Here is a 17,446-nt window from a genome sequence, read left to right as displayed (position 1 = left end):
CTCATCACCAGTGATGTGGGAATAGAGTGGGCTCAGGGATCCTCAGGCCGATTTTGTAAATATTGTATAAGGGTGTAAATGTGACTAGAGATTATTTTTTAATTATTATTATCTTATTTTATTTATTTATTTTTTCATACACATAGTTCGATTATATTCATTTCCTTTATCCTTCTGTTTGTATATATTTTATTTATTTTTATGTACTTTTTTTCCTTTCATTTATTTATTTTTCATTCTTATTTTATTTTATTTTAGTATAAATGTGATCATTCATCACTATTAACTATGACCCATAACGGTGTAGCAGATTGTAATATCTATCAATAAATAAAGTTTTTTGAATTACAAAAAAGAAACTAACAAGGATAGATGGTTGATTGTTTTATATAAACAAAAATAAAGGTAATGAATGATGTGTTTCTGTTCTTTAGCTCTGATGAAGGTCTGAAGTTTAGGTCTTAACGTCGGCACAAATAAATAAGTTTTACTTATCTGTGCATCATTACTAATAGCACCTCCGACCATCTTCTTATCAAATCAAAATTTAAGGTAATTTACAGTTTTTTCTTTAATTAAGAATTTAAGCCCTCTCTTATACATTTCAATGAGGATAACTTTTAGTTGGTATTAAAGACTACTTGATTGTATATTGATGTGCTGAGTTTCATCGGAATTTTTAAAGCCATTCTTGAGAAAATCGAAAAAGTGTGTAACATCACAGGAATACACCCGCGTTAAGTATCTAATTGCAGTTTCGTAAGACTTATCTATTTTTAATCTAGGCTGTTCACACATACAGACCATTTTCTGAAACTTGCTTAATTTTTTTTTTAATCTCAATTCGGATACTTTCAGATTTCTGAAAGTCTAATCTCATAACTGTTTAAGAGTTTGTCATTTTTTTTTCGGTTTATTTTAGATATTTTCACATTTCTGAAAGTCCGATATCATAACTGTTTAGGAGTGTATCTCATTTTTTTTTCGGTTTAATTTAGATACTTTCAGATTTCTGAATGTCCAAACACATTACTGTTTATAGAGAAAGCCACCCTCGTGAGCAAAAGACCCGTGAGCAGAAGTAGGACTTAGGGACGACCACTCACTACACCTTTCAGTGTAAATGAATCCCATCTTCTCCTATCGTATCTTTTGATGATAGCCGATGATGCCCGTCAGATACCTTTTTTTTCCTCCCTCTACTTCGACATTTTTGCCGTCAAATACCTACCAAAACAATATATCAGGAGAGCGATAAACTTGGCGCCTTGCACATAACAGACAATTCATCAATTATCTTACTAACAGTTCCCATAGCATAGTATTTAAGAAATCCTTCATTAATTGAATTTTATCCCTGTTTATTCCTTCCCTCGTCCGTCATGTTCCCAATCTTTCTACGTTTAAAAATTTTAAAATATGCTCAGGTTTTCCTTAAACTCTACAAGCGAAGACTTGTATATATTAATTGTTTTAGGACTATTTTATCTCATTTATGTGTTTTTTATTATTAAATGAAGAAACATACTCATGCTAAATGGTATAGTTAATTTCAGACCTTAAATTAGGTTCGGACCAGAAATTAAGTTCAGACCATCGTTTCATTTCTGTAACTTATTCTAAAGTGGGATTGGGTAGCTCTGTGCATTGTGTAACTACAAGGACTCGGGCTCGAACCCGGTTATGATAGATAAATATTTTCTGTACCAATGTAGACTTAAGTCAACCCTGTGGGTTCGGGGCCCTCCGGGGTCCACCCTGCCTTATTAAGTAGGTACCTTAAATTAGACAAAATAATGGCAATTGGGCTTGATTCTGACCATTTCATTTCTCAACCGTTGGTGTAATAACATCACTCCCTACAAAGGATAGCCTCACCCTTCATGAGCGTTACATATTTAATTTAATTTTAACTTATTCTAAGAATATATTAGTCTACTTATATAAATTGTTTGTTGTTTCCACCGATTTAAACATCCATTTTTGTGTATATAAAAGGAATTTTTCAAATGTTTTCAACATTCTTTTAAACAAACATTATGAATCCCAAGTCCCATGCTCACCAAATAAAACTGACTTGTGGACAATGAAAACTCTGTATGGCCATTTTCGACAAAACTCAAGTATCCAAGTTGTTAAAAGTTTGTAGAAATAATTCACCACATGGATGAAAATTAATGAGTGGAAGAGTTATCCAGAGGAGGGATGGCATGCATGCATCGCATATCTTATTTGTTGTTTTATTTATTTACTACTTTATTATTTTTAATATTCTAATATTTGTTATATAGGGGAATTTGTTGATAAAATGAAATAAGGGTTGTAAAATGGAGGGAAAAGAAAAAAAGGAATAAATAGAAAAGCTTGTATTTAGTTTGTAGACTGCTATTAATTGTAAAAGAATACTGTGGAAAAAAAATGTTATCTTTCTATTATATTATATCATATAAAAATATTTAATTTATATATGTCCGATCACGGATTGATCAGTATGCTGTGTAATGTAGCAATCCGATGTATTTGGGCAGCATGAATGAATAAATTTCTTTCCCTAAAAAAAATAGATTGCTAAGAACATTTTTTGGTTTTAGGGAAGAATCAATTGCTCTTTGAGGAAGTACGTAAACAACACAGACCAATTAAATGAATCACAATTTATACAACTGATAACAATTTATACAACAATAAAAAAGTAATGATGGAAAATCGATTTTACGTTTATGGAGGTAATTCGAATATAAATTTTAGGTTAAACGGCTTTATTTGTGCTCAATAACATCAACTTTGCATTATTAATAATGACAAATAAAAAACATTCCCAGCGTTAAAAGGTTTGGAACGGCTTAAAAGATCGAAGCAAAAATTGCTGATAAAGAATGGCCGATAACTCTTGGACTACCTGAATATAGGATTCTTCTTCCCTGCTTGTTTATTTAATCGCATGTAAGTTTTTCGTATATTCTCTTCGCCCAATAGATTCATCAGGACATCTTGCCTTTCCTTTCCTTCTCCAGATTTCGTGTTTTGAAATGTGGAACGTTCGCTTTTACGTTTTGCCGGCACGTTCGGTTTCTTCGTTCCGATTTTCTTCTTCATTTCATTGATCTTGTTCAACAATAAGTCACTGTCACTGCTTTCATCGGTGGTCGGAACCTTAGGCATCTTCATTAAACTTTCATTCTTATTATAATTCCTTCTATTCTCTGAAGGGTATTCGTTCTTCAAATTCCTCATTTTTGCATCGTATTCGTTCCTTTTTACGAATGATGACATCTCTTTTTTCTGATCATTCGTTTTACCTTTCGGTTTGGTGGTATCCCTCGGTCGCGTTGAATCGGTTCGCGTTGTGTAGTTTTCTTTAATGGATCTTGTCGTCCTAGCATTGGTTTGGAAATCTTTGGTGGTCTTGCCTCTAGTGACTCTTTGAACGTTTTTTTTCCCAGTAGTTTTATTTTTTACCTGTATAATTTCTATTTTGTGTCCTTTGATATCTGTTCTATGTTGTTCTTCCTGATCCAATGGTATGTTTTTCTGCTTGATGATATCGTCTAGTTGTTTAAATTCATTTTCTATTATACGGTATTCCTCCTCGTTCTCATCCGAACTATAATTAAGCATAGCATTGAGTTGAACTTGATCTCCGTATGATTGTATTATTTCTTGCGATGCATTTTGTTCTTGAACCATGGCAGAGCGAAACTTTTTCATTATTCTCTCTGCATCTTGTCTTTCTATTTGATCGGAGTCCATGATTTTTTCCAATTTATTTTCCATGTATTGCTGGAATTGCTCTAATCTCTTTTGGTAACTGGCTTCTTGATCCTGGACATCAGAATCTGTCAGGCTACCCTTTCTTTCTTTTCCAATCTTACTCTTTTTCGTTTTAGGCTTAGCGTTAGTTGCTGGCTTGTTCGGTTTTGCCACTTTAGTTGTTCTTTTTTTACTCGGTGTATTACTGTTTGCAACCACCGGTTTTACCTGACGGTTTGGTGTCTTCTTAGCTTGCTGTGGTGCTCGTTCTATTTTACCTGAAATAAACCATAAATTTTGAAATGCGACGATACTAACTGGGTCATTTTTATTTTTAAGAGTCTATCCTAACAATAACAAAAAGCAAAATTAACTGCGAGGATTACCTATAAGGTAACGATTATAGTAAAATGTTTTTAGGACTATCTTTCAAATGTACCAGCGTTAAGGTATAGAAATAAATAAATCACACTTTGAAAATCTAAAATATGTATCAATTTACTTTCCCAAGGTCACCTAATAAACGACGACGTAAATCTATTAAATAATTTAGTTTCTATTTTTAACTATGCCCTTTTAATTTAAATTTTTTTTGCAATGGAGTTCAACTGAATCAGTAAGGATTTGAAGCGATGAATATTATAGAGAATCAGATGTTTTATATTAATTAAATTCGTCATAAACGTTATTATTCATGCTGATTCATGAAAAATAAAACTCTATCTCACTCATTGCCCTTTACTATCATCAATATAATCCTCCCAACAGTTCCGAAGTTTTTCCTAAGGGAAGGTTCTTGCCCAGCTGTAATAATCGACGATAAACCAGTATCTTCGGAAAGGTATGGATATCTCGGACTGTTAAAGCCATATTTTATAAGTACTTTGAAATAGTATTTAGTTAGTATAAGTGTTTAATTTAGTTACATTTATTTTTATTTACACTATATTAATTTGAATTTAGTTATTAGGAAAGAAAAATATCTATTTATATTTGTGTGTTATAATTAAGTAATAGAGACAGTTGCTAAGGGTTGTTAACCGTCGCTAAGGCGTCCCCTAGCAACAAGCCGACCATCTTCGTTGGTTTCAAAAAGTTTGGGCCTTGGCAAATTTTGAGATTAATGTATCATGACTGTTAATTGTGAGTAATATAATTGATGAATGCCATTGTGGTTACTAATTTAATTAAAATTAAGCTATTGAATACATTACTGAGCCAGCATAGTCGTGGGCCCACTTTTGAAAGAAACGCAGCGCCTACATCTTTCCATCAATAGCCCTACACTACTGTTACGATTAGAAATATCTTTCCCCGACCAATCGGAGTAGATCATCCTTTCTTCGGGAACGTCTCTTCTCGTCTCCCAGCGGAGTCGCCACCACAGTAAATATTCGTCACCCTGTACATTATTTTATATATAAATATTAATTTTGTGAATTAGTTTCTTTTTGTTTTCATAGTTTGTTTGCCTAGTTTTGTTCTGTTTAAGGTATTTTCTTTACTTCTATTCATCTTTTTTTTTTTATATTAGTTTAAGTTTTATTTCAAATGTTTAGATTAACAAAATAAATGTTTATATCTGAACCAGCTAGTTGTTTTTCTACTTTTAAAACTTTTCAACAAAAAACCATAGTCAATTTGAGGGAACTTTAACACGGACTACACTTGGACAAAAAACTCACTCAGTAGATGCCTACAAAATTAAAATTGAATAATTGATTTGACAGTATTATTATCTGCCACACCTTCTTAACTGCAGATCTTTATTTAACATATGAAATATTCGTTTACTATATGAGACTATATTAAGACCTTTTTTCGTGCATATAGTCCGATGGTCTGGGAACTAACAAAGCATTTACACCTAAACAACTTAATCCTAATTTCTTTTAAGTCTGACAGATTTTAGGTTACCAGGATGCAAAATGGGGCATTGATCTTCTCAGACTATTTAAGAAGAATATAGTCAAATGTATCTAACAAATACAATGACAAAGATTTAAAAATTCACTTTCCTCCTCAGCAAGGCTATCCTGGCATGCCTTTCATTGTTCAGAACTTGAAGCCTGAACCAAGGTGTGGACACACCACGAGGATTTACCAAGAACTGATGCTCTAGGAGGTTCTAGATCTATGAAGATAAACTACATAGACTAGTACAAAATGCCTCAGATTACTTTTTCGTCAAATCATCCTTTCTAAAATTTTGGAATAAGAAGTTTGAAAGAAGACAGTAATTTGAAGAGTGAGTTTATGTAACAAATACTTCTTTGGTATGTAGCTGTTAACGCCATATTTTATAATTAATTTGTGAATATAGTTGTTATTAGTGTTTAATTTAATTACATTCATTTTTATTTATATTATGTAAATTGAAATTTAGTTATTTGAGAAGAAAAATATGTATTTATATTTGTATTCTTATAATTAAGTAATAGAGACAGTTGCTTGCTTGTATAATAATTATAAAAAATTACAAAGAGAGATAAATTATTTTTAGATCAATAGAGCAAAATAATTAAATAAATATTTAATTGAATTTCAAATATAGTTAACTTTTTTTTTTTTTTTTTTTATAGAATGTTATATACTTGAAGGCTGTAGGGCGCTCATGACGTCATTGCCCCAGGCAAAATGTCAAAGGCTTAACACTGATTGCAAATATTATAAATTGATATATACTAATTATTATAATTTTAATCATAAAGATAGAGTTGGTCATAAATATAAATGCTACCACACTGCCGTCCAAAGTACAAAGGACAAAGACTTTTTGGCATTCAAATATTATGATTTAATTAGTCCATTGTGATTGACAAACATCTAGTCTACATTGTCGTTGACATATATCTATACATTGACATATTTCTAGTCTCCAACTAGAATAATGTAAAAATCGATCAAAGCAAAACTAAGTTTCCATATTATTAATTTTTCCAATGTTCAAATGTACTTTACATTGTGAGTCGGTCACTGAAAATGGGATTTCATCAATTCCAAAAAATAGAAGAAATAGGCATTCCGTAAGAACTTGCTAATAGATTATATTTGCACCTATAAGTTTATATTAATATAAATTAAAAATATAAAACAATCGCTCACGCATGTTGAAAATGTTGCCTGACGAGCTATTGGGTTCTTGGATCTTGTTATGTGAATATTAAATAATTTTAACGATGAATGTTCACAAGATCTTTCTAACATGAGAGAACACTGATGCTTTTCATTTCCATCATCTCGTCCCTCGAAAACACTTCCGATTTACGTCCAACCACTAATATACACAAATAATGTCCAATTCATTGAAATTTGCTTTCAACCAATCCCTACTACAACTAAAGAAATATTTTTAAAGAATATAAATATAAAACAAACATATGTACTGATATACGAAATAATCGTTAGTACTTTGGACCAAATATTAATCATTAGGTTTTTGGAATTTATTATTTAGAGAGAAATTGAATTTTTATAAATCTCGAATCGAACGTTTAGTCTGTCTATCTTGTGATTTATTGACATTTACAATCCTAGTTTTAGATAGAAAGATTGAAAGTTTTCCCATGTGATTATATTAAAAGTTTTAAGGTTATCATTTAGATACAATTATAGTAAAATTGTTCTATTAATCGAAAGTAGTCACAAACAGTCAATAATTAATTGAAATGATGTGGGAGTGAATGTAGTGGAATGAAACTGACTCAAATTCTAATAGAAAAAAGCGTATACAATTGTTCATTAAATTGATGAAAAGAAGGCCAGATAAGAAAAAGTTTTTTAAAATATCAACTCATATCTTATCCTCACACCGGGTTACGTTTTTATCTCCTCATCTGGCCCAACTCCTCCCTCTTTGGATAACATAGCAAAGTCCTGTTCGTAGAACGTCTTATGAGTATGGCATAGGTCTTGACTGCGACCATACTCAACTTCATCACTCCCGAAACACCTTTCTGCATTGGCTCTTCTATTCTCGTCCACAATGACTGGCAGTAGTGAGAATATGGGGGAGCTGATGCACTTCCATGAGCCGCCAATCAGAAGAAATTTGAAATCAAATATTCGGCTCGACCCACCCTTAACCACTCACGTGATCATAAGCCAGTCAATCGGAGGCTAGTATTTGATCACGTGACCCCCTGGCGGGGGATTTAAATTCAAATTAAGTTCGACATAACCTTAACCACTCACGTGACTGCCACCAGGGGCTGAGTGTGCCTGGCCGCCATTTTGTTTTTTATAGCCACCATTTTATTACGAGGGTCTCGCAACCTTTTTCTTTTCGTTCACCACCATATTGGCAGGGGTGAGTGTGCCCGGTCGCCATTTTGTTTTTGATGGCCACCATATTATTATGAGGGTCTCGCGTCCTTTTTCTTTTCTTTCACCACCATATTGGATTGGGCAGTGTGTGCCTGGCCACCATTTTGTTTTTCATAGCCACCATTTTATTACGAGGGTCTCGCAACCTTTTTCTTTTCGTTCACCACCATATTGGCAGGGGCTGAATGTGCCGGTCGCCATTTTGTTTTTGATAGCCACCATATTATTATGAGGGTCTCGCGTCCTTTTTCTTTTAGTTCACCAACATATTGGATGGAGCAGTGTGTGCCTGGCCGCCATTTTGTTTTTATGATGTTTGAGATGCTTACGGATTTGGCAGGGGCTGAGTGTACCCGGGTGCCATTTTCTTTTTTGATTGCCACTATTTTATTATGAGGGTCTCGCGACCTGATTCTTTTCGCTCTGCGCAATATTGATCACGTGACTTACGGGTTTAGAAGAGGCTGAGTGTATCCAGCCGCCATTTTTTTATCGCTGGCATTTTATTATGAGGGTCTCGAGACCATTTTCTTTTCTTTCAGTGCCATATTGGCATAGGCTGAGTGTGCCAGTCGCCATTTTGTTGTTTATCTTCACTATTTTATTATGATGGTCTCGCGACCTTTTTCTTTTCGTTCAGCGCCATATTGTGAGGCTCAGTGTGCCCGACCGACATTTTGTTTTTATACTGTTTGAGAGGCTTACAGGTTTTGGAAGAGACTGAGTCTACCCGAACGCCATTTTGTTTTTTATCGTAGTCATTTTTATTATGAGTGCCTCGCGACCTTTTTCTCTTTATTGAGCGCCATAGTGTGAGGCTGAGCGTACCTGGCCACTTTTTTTTATGTTATGCTACCATTTTATTTATGGCGGTCTCGCGATCCTCTTTTCTTTTACCACTATATCAGTCCTTTTATGCCACAACCAGGGACTGTGTGTGTCCGACCGCCATTTTGTTTTTGATAGCCACTATTGCATTGAGGGTCTCGCGACCTTTTTCTTTTCGTTCAGCACCATATTGGAATGGGTTGGGTGTACCCAGCCACCATTTAGTTTTTATGCTACCATTTTATTTATGGCGGTCTCGCGATCCTCTTTTCCTTCACCACTATATCGGTCCTTTTATAATACAACCAGGGGCTGAGTGTGCCCTGCTATCATTTTGTTTTTGATCGAGGCTAGTATTTGGTCACGTGACCCCTGGCGGGGGAATGATATTCAAATTTAGTTCGACATTACCTTAACCCCTCACGTGGTCATTAGTCCACGCTGTTTTATGTCACGTGACGGCCACCAAGGGCGTAGTGTCCCGACTGCCATGTTGTTTTTCTGCTGATGTATGAGAGACTTAAGGGTTTATCTGAGGCTAAGTCTACCCGGTCGCCATATTGTTTTTATGCTACCGTTTTATTTATGACGGTATCATGACCCTGTTTTCCCTCACCACTACATTGGTCGTTTTATACTACAACCAGGGGCTGCGTGTGCCCGACCGCCATCTCGTTTTTATACTCTTTGAGAGACTTACTGGTTTGGAGGAGGCTGAGTCTACCCGGACGCCATTTTGTCTTTGATCGTCGCCATTTTTATTATGAGGATCTCGCGATCCTATTCTTTTCGTTAGGCGCCATTTTATTGCGAGTATCGCGAACATAACAAAATCGGACCTTGACCTGCTAAGCCCTTAAACATAAACAATGATAAGTAAGACTTCTTAATACCCCTCATTTTTTAATCATTCCGACTTTGTTCTTAATCTTTTAGTGAAAATAATTTGAACTGGTTAAACCTAAAATATAAACACTGATATGTAGACCTTCATCTTCTAATCCCTTCGATGAATGTAAACAAGGTACCTTGAACTTGTATAATCACTAAAACATAAACAAACTGAGAGATAAATAGATCTGTTACTACGTAGGACTTTTTAATCTCTCTTATCTTTTAACACTCTTGACTTTGAACTATAATACCCTCTATTTTAGTTTCCTCAGCGGATATCATCAAAGCATCATTTAATTCCCTAAGGATTGCATTTTGAACAGGCAATACCTAAAACATAAACACAGATATTGGTCTCGGTTATCATCTTTATCAGTTAAATCTTTCGGTCGAAATGAAGAAACTTTGAACCACTAATAAATTACTTATAGGAGTAGGATAAGTGAGGTCATTATTATCAGCTTATAATATGATAACATAATTTTAATATTAAAATATTATGGGGGTCTCGCGTCATCCCCACCACCCATTGATAGATCAGGTACCCACAGTTATACTAAAACCAGGGGCTGAGTGTGCCCGACCATTTTTTTTTTCCTGTTTGAGAGACTTATAGATTTGGCAGAAGCTGAGTTAACCACTTAATAATCTTCCTTCGCCATTTTGTTTTTACAGAAACTTAGGAAACCTGAGGTTTTGACAGGCGCTGAGTGTGTCCGTCCGCCATTTTATTTTTCTGATGTTCCAAATATTTATGTATTTTCTAAGGGGCTAAGTGTGCCTGGACACCATTTTATTTTTATTTGGTTCACCCCACCACCCATCAAAGGGCAAGGTAACTACTTTATAAATAATAACCTCTCTCCGCCCTTTTGGTTTGTCTGCTGTTTGAGAGACTCACGGGTTTGGCAGAAGTTGATTGTGCCCGACCGCCATTTTGAATTTTTTTTCGCCGCCATTTTATTAAAATTATGTTATCATATTATACTTAGTTGATAATCTAAAACTATATGAGTGGTCGCAAGAGGAAATAGAGAGAGGATATGATAAAATTTCAGAATATTCCTCCCAATAAGTTTTAAGATGTCGGTGAAGATATCGAAGCTTTCAATAACAGCTATGAAATAATTTCTTCAATTTATACCACACTCCGCATTTATAACGTAAGTATTCCATTGGATTGATGAAAGTTACTTAACAGCTGGAAAGGTTGCAGTGAATAAAGCAGGTAAAAGGAAAATAAAAATAATTAACACGACAATTTTTACATTTATTGATAATAATGACGTCACTTATCCTACTACTATATGTAATTTATTAGCGGTTTTAAGTTTCTTCACTTCGACCAAAAGAATTTTAGGTATTACCTGTTCAAAATTATACAAGTTCAAAGTTCATATTATTTACACTAAAAGATTAAGAACAGAGGGGATTAAGGTTCAAAATGACCAATATGACAGTGATCGAAAGGAATAAGATCGCAAGACCCTTGTAATAAAACAGGGGCGAACAAAATTCAAAATGACGGTTGGGCACACTCAGCCTCTAGCTAACAAAATGGCGGTGAACGAAAAGAAGACAATCGCGAGACCCTCGTAATAAAATTGCGGCGAAAAAAATTCAAAATGGCGGTCGGGCACACACAGCCTCTAGCTAACAAAATGGCGGTGAACGAAAAGAAGACAATCGCGAGACCCTCGTAATAAAATGGCGGCGAAAAAAAATCAAAATGGCGGTCGGGCACACTTTTTATCAATATAAAGACAAAAGGGCGTGGCCTAATGATCACGTGAAGTGGTTAAGGTTTTGTCGAACTAAATTTTAACTTAAATCCCCCGCCAGGTCGTCACGTGACCAAATACTAGCCTCCGATTGGCACGCTAATGATCACGTGATTGGTTAAGGGTGGGTCGAGCCGAATATTTGAATTCAAATCTCCCGCCATAGGTGACGTCATCAAAATGCTGGTTCCTGATTGGCGGCTCACGGAAGCGCACCAGCTCCCCCATATTCTCACTACTACTGCCGAGTTGTCAAACGTTGATTGTGAGAAAGAACTCTCTAACCTCTAACTCCCTCAGTGACTTGTCGAGTACTAGCTTCAACAGGGCCGGATCTAGGACCAAATGCTAGAGACATCTTTTGATTTTCCTATCCTCGGAGTAATTACCCCTGCTTCTGAAGATTTTGTTATTGAGGTAATTACCTATGAAGGTGTACGAAACGTGGAAACTACCTACAGTAATGTTACTGGCTCTGGTTAGGGTCACATCGAACAGTTTCTATATTAGGGACTACGTCCGAGAATTAGAGAGAATCCAATCATTGGAACATTGTAGCCAGGGAACACTTATATATATATAGGAATGGTTATAAGCCATCAGGTGCCACTGAAAATTCTTTCCCACCATCCATTCAAGAATGAAGGCCAAATGAATCCTGTCTGCTGGGTTACCTAGAAGCTGACCAGGCCCGAATGAGTTCCAGAAGTTGGAAGCTCACGGAAAGTATATCGATCTCAGGTACTCGATCCAACCTCTTTTGGAGTCCATAATCACACGTCATATAATCATGTACCGCTATATAAGGGCATCCAGCTGTCAATATCATCCTCATCGCTGAGTAGGACATTAACAAGAGAACTATCTCTCCTTCATTATATAAAAGGGTTCATCTACAGGTGAAAGGCATTGCATACTTCTTCGTAGGAAGAGCTCAATTAAACTAAATCTTTAAGCCACCAAGAGTTGAAGTAGGAACAACCCAGAGGGTTGACTCACGGCTACAATGAGACAGAAAATCATCTGCCACGGCTGGATTCCAAAACTGGGTCCTAGGAGTTAGTGCCTTACCACTGATCTAGCAGCTCCAACAATATATGTTTATACATTTAAAACCTCAATCAACCGCAGTTGGCCAGCTACATTAAAAATATTATAGCAATACCAGTTTAGGCACTTATGGAGACCAGCTTTTTTAGAACTAAATTTCAATATATATGCAAATTTAACTCTAGGTTCCGTCCAAGCTATCTAGTGGCTATACTTTTTATTTAGAACCATCTGAGAAATAAGTCAATGTATGGTTTGGGCGGCTAATGGAGAAATAAGTGCATGATCCTTTATAAAAGAAAATATTAAAAAGTGATTGAGTAGTTATTATTGGAGTATGAATTTTTATTTTAACAGGTCTCTAAACCCTTCGTCTACTCTTGTATATAATCTCATAAATTTTATACTTAATAATCTTATAGGTCTGTATCGGAAGTACGAAGTTAGTCTTAGTAAAATTTGTGCTTTATATTTTTTCATTTCTCAGCGTTTGAGTTTCTTTATACTATTCACAAATAATGTTAATGACTGATATCAACTGTCCCTTTGTCAGAATCGAATTATTCATAAATGCTGAAATTCTTACTACTTTAAGCAAGTAGTAAAGTAAAGTAAAGTTGTTTAATCCTTTAAAGGATTAAACAACTTTGTATGGCTCCTACACCAATATAGTCGGTGCTTTACCAAGCAAAAGGACATTCTTCTCGGAAAAATGTACTAAGAGAAAAAAATACTTTCAAAATTCCTTCAGTAGTTCGAAAAAAAAAGTGTCAGGTCTGTTTATGATTATTAAAGTTTACGGATAAACTGGCTGTGCCCTTTGGTTCTAACCGTTTTAATTTAGATTTCGGTTTCTAGTTCTAACCGTTTCTTTCTAACTGGTTATTTCTAACCATTTCTTCAGTTAAAACCGTTTGAATTTAGATTTTGGTTCTAACCGTTTTAATTTGGTTCTAACCGTTTAATTTTAGATAATGAGCCGTTGTTTCATGGATGCTTGAGTAAATATGTCAACAGAAAAATTAAATTGGTCTTTAAATGGACAAAAAAAAATCATTCACTATAAAAACATGACTTGACTGCAAGTATATATAATCTCTTCCCGAAAAAACAGTTTTCAAGACAATTACAGCCTTATTTACATGGTTTACATTGTTCTAAACAGAGCTAGGCTAAAATTTGTCATTAATAAAACTATAACTAATTTGTACTCAATTCTGGTTCCAAGGTTATTTTAACGCTAATACTGTTCCAATTTAGATGTTTTTTTCTTTTAGGGAATCCTAAATACTATTATCTTTATAGTATTCCACTTGGAATTAGTATTTTTTATTGCTTTCAAATCAATTGTACAACCAAAGCTATTGCCGAGGTGGGTTATTTTCTTGATTATCCAGAAGGCCTCGGCAATTCGTATTCAGTTAGCAAAGTAGTTGACACGGAAGATGACTAGATAGAATGGGACTAACGGGTGAACCTCGTTCTACTGGGTACTATTCCGATAAACACGATGGAAGGTGCCTTCGTACTGCCGGGTACTATTCCGACCCAAGACGAAGGAGCTATGTAAGCCCGGAGAGTAAATGGTGAGTAGCCACCGGAGCTTATGAAGGGTGTAAAAAGTAGAGGAGAGAGATCTTGTAAAGGATGAACAAAAAATAACCATTTAAAAATCAGGATCGGCTATAAACCGAAATTGTCTCAAGCATAGGTTGTGGATCAGTAATTTGTAAATTTTTTTTCCGATCCCTCTAAAACAGAAATAAAAGTGAATTAATAAGTGCATTACTGTGAAAAAGAAAGTGATTCGTGTTGGGTCTTACCTTTTACTACCTTTGGTATTTGGTATATAGGACCTGTTATGTTTAATGTTATATATGAGCTATCCATTCTAAAAGGAGCTATTAATAATTTGTAATTACAATAAGAGGGTTTTTTTTCAGAACCCCTATGTCTATCCAACACAAAAAAAAAATAAATAAATAAAAAAAGTAGTTTGATTGAGATTTCTTCTTTCCAATCATAGTTAATGGGTTAAACCATGGTTAAACGGGGGCATGCAAACAACTCTGGAGGAACACGTCATATATTTTTTTATCTGAGCAAATTCTCTTGACAGGTCAAAATCCTACCTTCTGTTGAGACAACAATGACTCTCGGAGTAGGAGGTGAGATTCATTATTATGCAGGTTTTTAATTGTTAAAAGTTGTAAGTTTTTCTCAGATACTGTCTGTTGGATAATATCCCACCTTCAAGGAAATTTCACATAATTTATTATATATGTGTTATTAATGAGGATCCCATTACTGTTTGCATAAACGTGCATATGCTATTATCACATTAATTATATTCCTCTCGTGCGACATCCATGCAGTTAGTAATGGAATATCAGTCAGTTTTCATTACTTCATTTTACTACATTTTTTTAAAGTAAATAGCAGATTTCAATTATTTTTTCTGTTAATATGTAGTTTTTAATTAATACAGTTATCAAGTTGATAAAGTCTATATATCCTCAGAAAATCCCAGAAAAATCGCAAATTGGTTTCACTATTATCCAGTGTTTTAGCGTTGAATCAATAATAGAGTTATTGATAAATTTTTAGGAATTGAAATTGGATTTTAAAAATGGTGTTTTAGAGTTGTTTTGGGATATAAAAGCTTTGGGGTCACTTTGGACACGAGTATGCACAGAGCGTAGAAAAAAGAATATATTTGCACTCTTAGGACTAGGATTCAACTGAGAACACTTTCCTATTGAGATTATAATCGAAATAAATCATTTAACTTATTATACATTATAAAAAACAAGTATCCATGCTATACCAAAAATTTTATAAGTGTTCCCAACATTGTTATACTGTTGCCTAAATTACTTTGGCTTTTACTAGTGGAGAAGATGGGATTGTATCTTATATTTCTTACTTTCATTTCATATTCTCCATGTTTTTTCTTCTCCCTTGATCCTTTTTTAAAATATTGTTTTTACATACGCTCTATTCTTACTTTAAATAATATTTTGTATTCATCTATATAACTAAAAAGTTTTTTTAATTTTACTCATCAATATAACTTTCACATATTCATTACTCATATATATGACTTGTTTACTCATTGTATCATATATTTCATTTTTCTTTCATGTTGTTCAATATGTTGATTCAAATTGTTTTTGAGTCTTATATCTTCTTACCTATATAATATTATTACATCTTTCATTGCTATCAATCTGCTGCTGTCTAATTCCATGGTTATCAATCAACTATTTTTTATTATTCAATTCATTGTAATATATATTTCCAAATTGGTTAGTTTATTTTTTTTTCTTCAATTTTATGTTTCTCTATGCTGCTATGTTTTTTGTTTTATAGCCCCGATGAAGACCTGAAGTTCAGGTCAAAACGTAGGCAAGAATAAATAATTTTTTGTTTATTTGTGTTGTTTTGCTTACCGTACCCCCGAACTTATTAATCTACGGTCAACTATCTAAACTTCATTTGGCTTTTACATATTGCTTTGTAAGAATGTTGAGTACAATAGCTAAGAAGTTATTTTATTCCGTTTAGTGCACGAATTTTTTTTTTTAACTTCATGGAACATTAGTTATAATTACGATAGTATATATTTCCGCTGTGACATATTCTTGTAGGACTTGTTTTTAGGATCCCACAAGGCTTAATATCAGTCAACTTATGTACTTCAACTCCCCTGACTAAGACTTAAACTAATTTCATCCAGACTGGTTCATATATCCAGCAGTAATGATGGAGGTGACGTTTCATTTGTAGCAGCTGCCGCAGGCCGAAGATAATAAAACTCGAAGAGCAAAAAAAAGTGTATCCGCAGTTAGGGTACCGGATCCATCGGTCGATGGGACAGTGATGTATAGCCTCTGCTGGAGAACTATGGCCGGCTTAAATTCCAGACTACCTGTTGATATCGATCTGATATCCGCATTGGGGGGGGGGGGGGAGAGGCAGTTTTTGCCGACCAAGGACTGAAGGTGAACCGGACACTATTGGGAGTTTGTCCTTTATTCAGGGTCAATGCTTACGAGCCTCCCATTATTCTTCATCATGACTGACTAGATAAACTAAATTATATATGTATTTAACAGAATTCGATATTGCATTTAAAACTGGAAATAAAACCCCGAAGCGGTTTCCTAATTTTTCTGAAAATCTAAGAAAATCATGGAAAAATGATGCCCGCCCATATATGAATCAAGTATCCTGAAAACTTCATAAAGTGGATGTATATAAAATAATTTCAGGCTAGCATAAAAATTTTTTAATGTTATTAAAAGTTATTTCTCAGGAGTTTGATACCCTAAGGGAAAAGTAAATGGACCACTAACTTCTTGTTACGGGTTCGAGTCTGGTTGGGTTAGAAAATTAATGGCCACTAAAAGTTGGTACCTGACCCTCTCTGGATTGGTGTTAAAACCGATCGCTTATGCTGAGCACATCAACTCGGTTTGGTTACGAAACGGAAAAAAAAATCGATTGATTTTCTAAATTCTCTATTTTAATAAACTCCTAAATCATTCATACTATTATTTCTCTTAGCTCCTAAAAACATAATCAAAATTATAAAATGTAGGTTTAAATAATTTTATAAAATTAAAACAAATTATAATTCATGAAAACCAAACTGCCTATTAACGTTTGAAATTCTAACCAAACTTAAAAGTGAATAAAAAATAAGTTATACTTTCTAAAAAACAAAAAAATGCTATCAAACAAAGTCTAGTTGATCACAGTTCCATTTTATTGTTTTTTGTTTTTTTAGTTGCAGTAAAACATAAGAACATATA

The 17,446-nt window shown here is 34.3% G+C and overlaps 1 protein-coding gene across 1 annotated transcript; it reads right to left on the bottom strand.

The window, feature by feature from the left end:
- Positions 1-2,738: 2,738 nt before the first annotated feature.
- Positions 2,739-7,147, bottom strand: LOC106686967 (repetitive organellar protein). Its single transcript, XM_014430594.3, has 2 exons — positions 6,856-7,147; positions 2,739-4,028 (listed from the first exon to the last, which is right to left on the bottom strand). Exons 1-2 carry the CDS (start codon positions 6,857-6,859, stop codon positions 2,896-2,898), a joined length of 1,137 nt encoding a protein of 378 aa, XP_014286080.1. The 5' UTR covers positions 6,860-7,147; the 3' UTR covers positions 2,739-2,895.
- Between the last annotated feature and the right edge of the window lie 10,299 nt (positions 7,148-17,446).

Source organism: Halyomorpha halys, unplaced genomic scaffold (assembly GCF_000696795.3).
Source record: "Halyomorpha halys isolate HHAL.00 unplaced genomic scaffold, Hhal_1.1 Scaffold900.1, whole genome shotgun sequence".
Taxonomy (NCBI): Eukaryota; Metazoa; Arthropoda; class Insecta; order Hemiptera; family Pentatomidae; genus Halyomorpha; species Halyomorpha halys.
The sequence above is the reverse complement of the archived record's forward strand: the minus strand, read 5'-3'. Positions and strand labels throughout refer to the sequence as shown.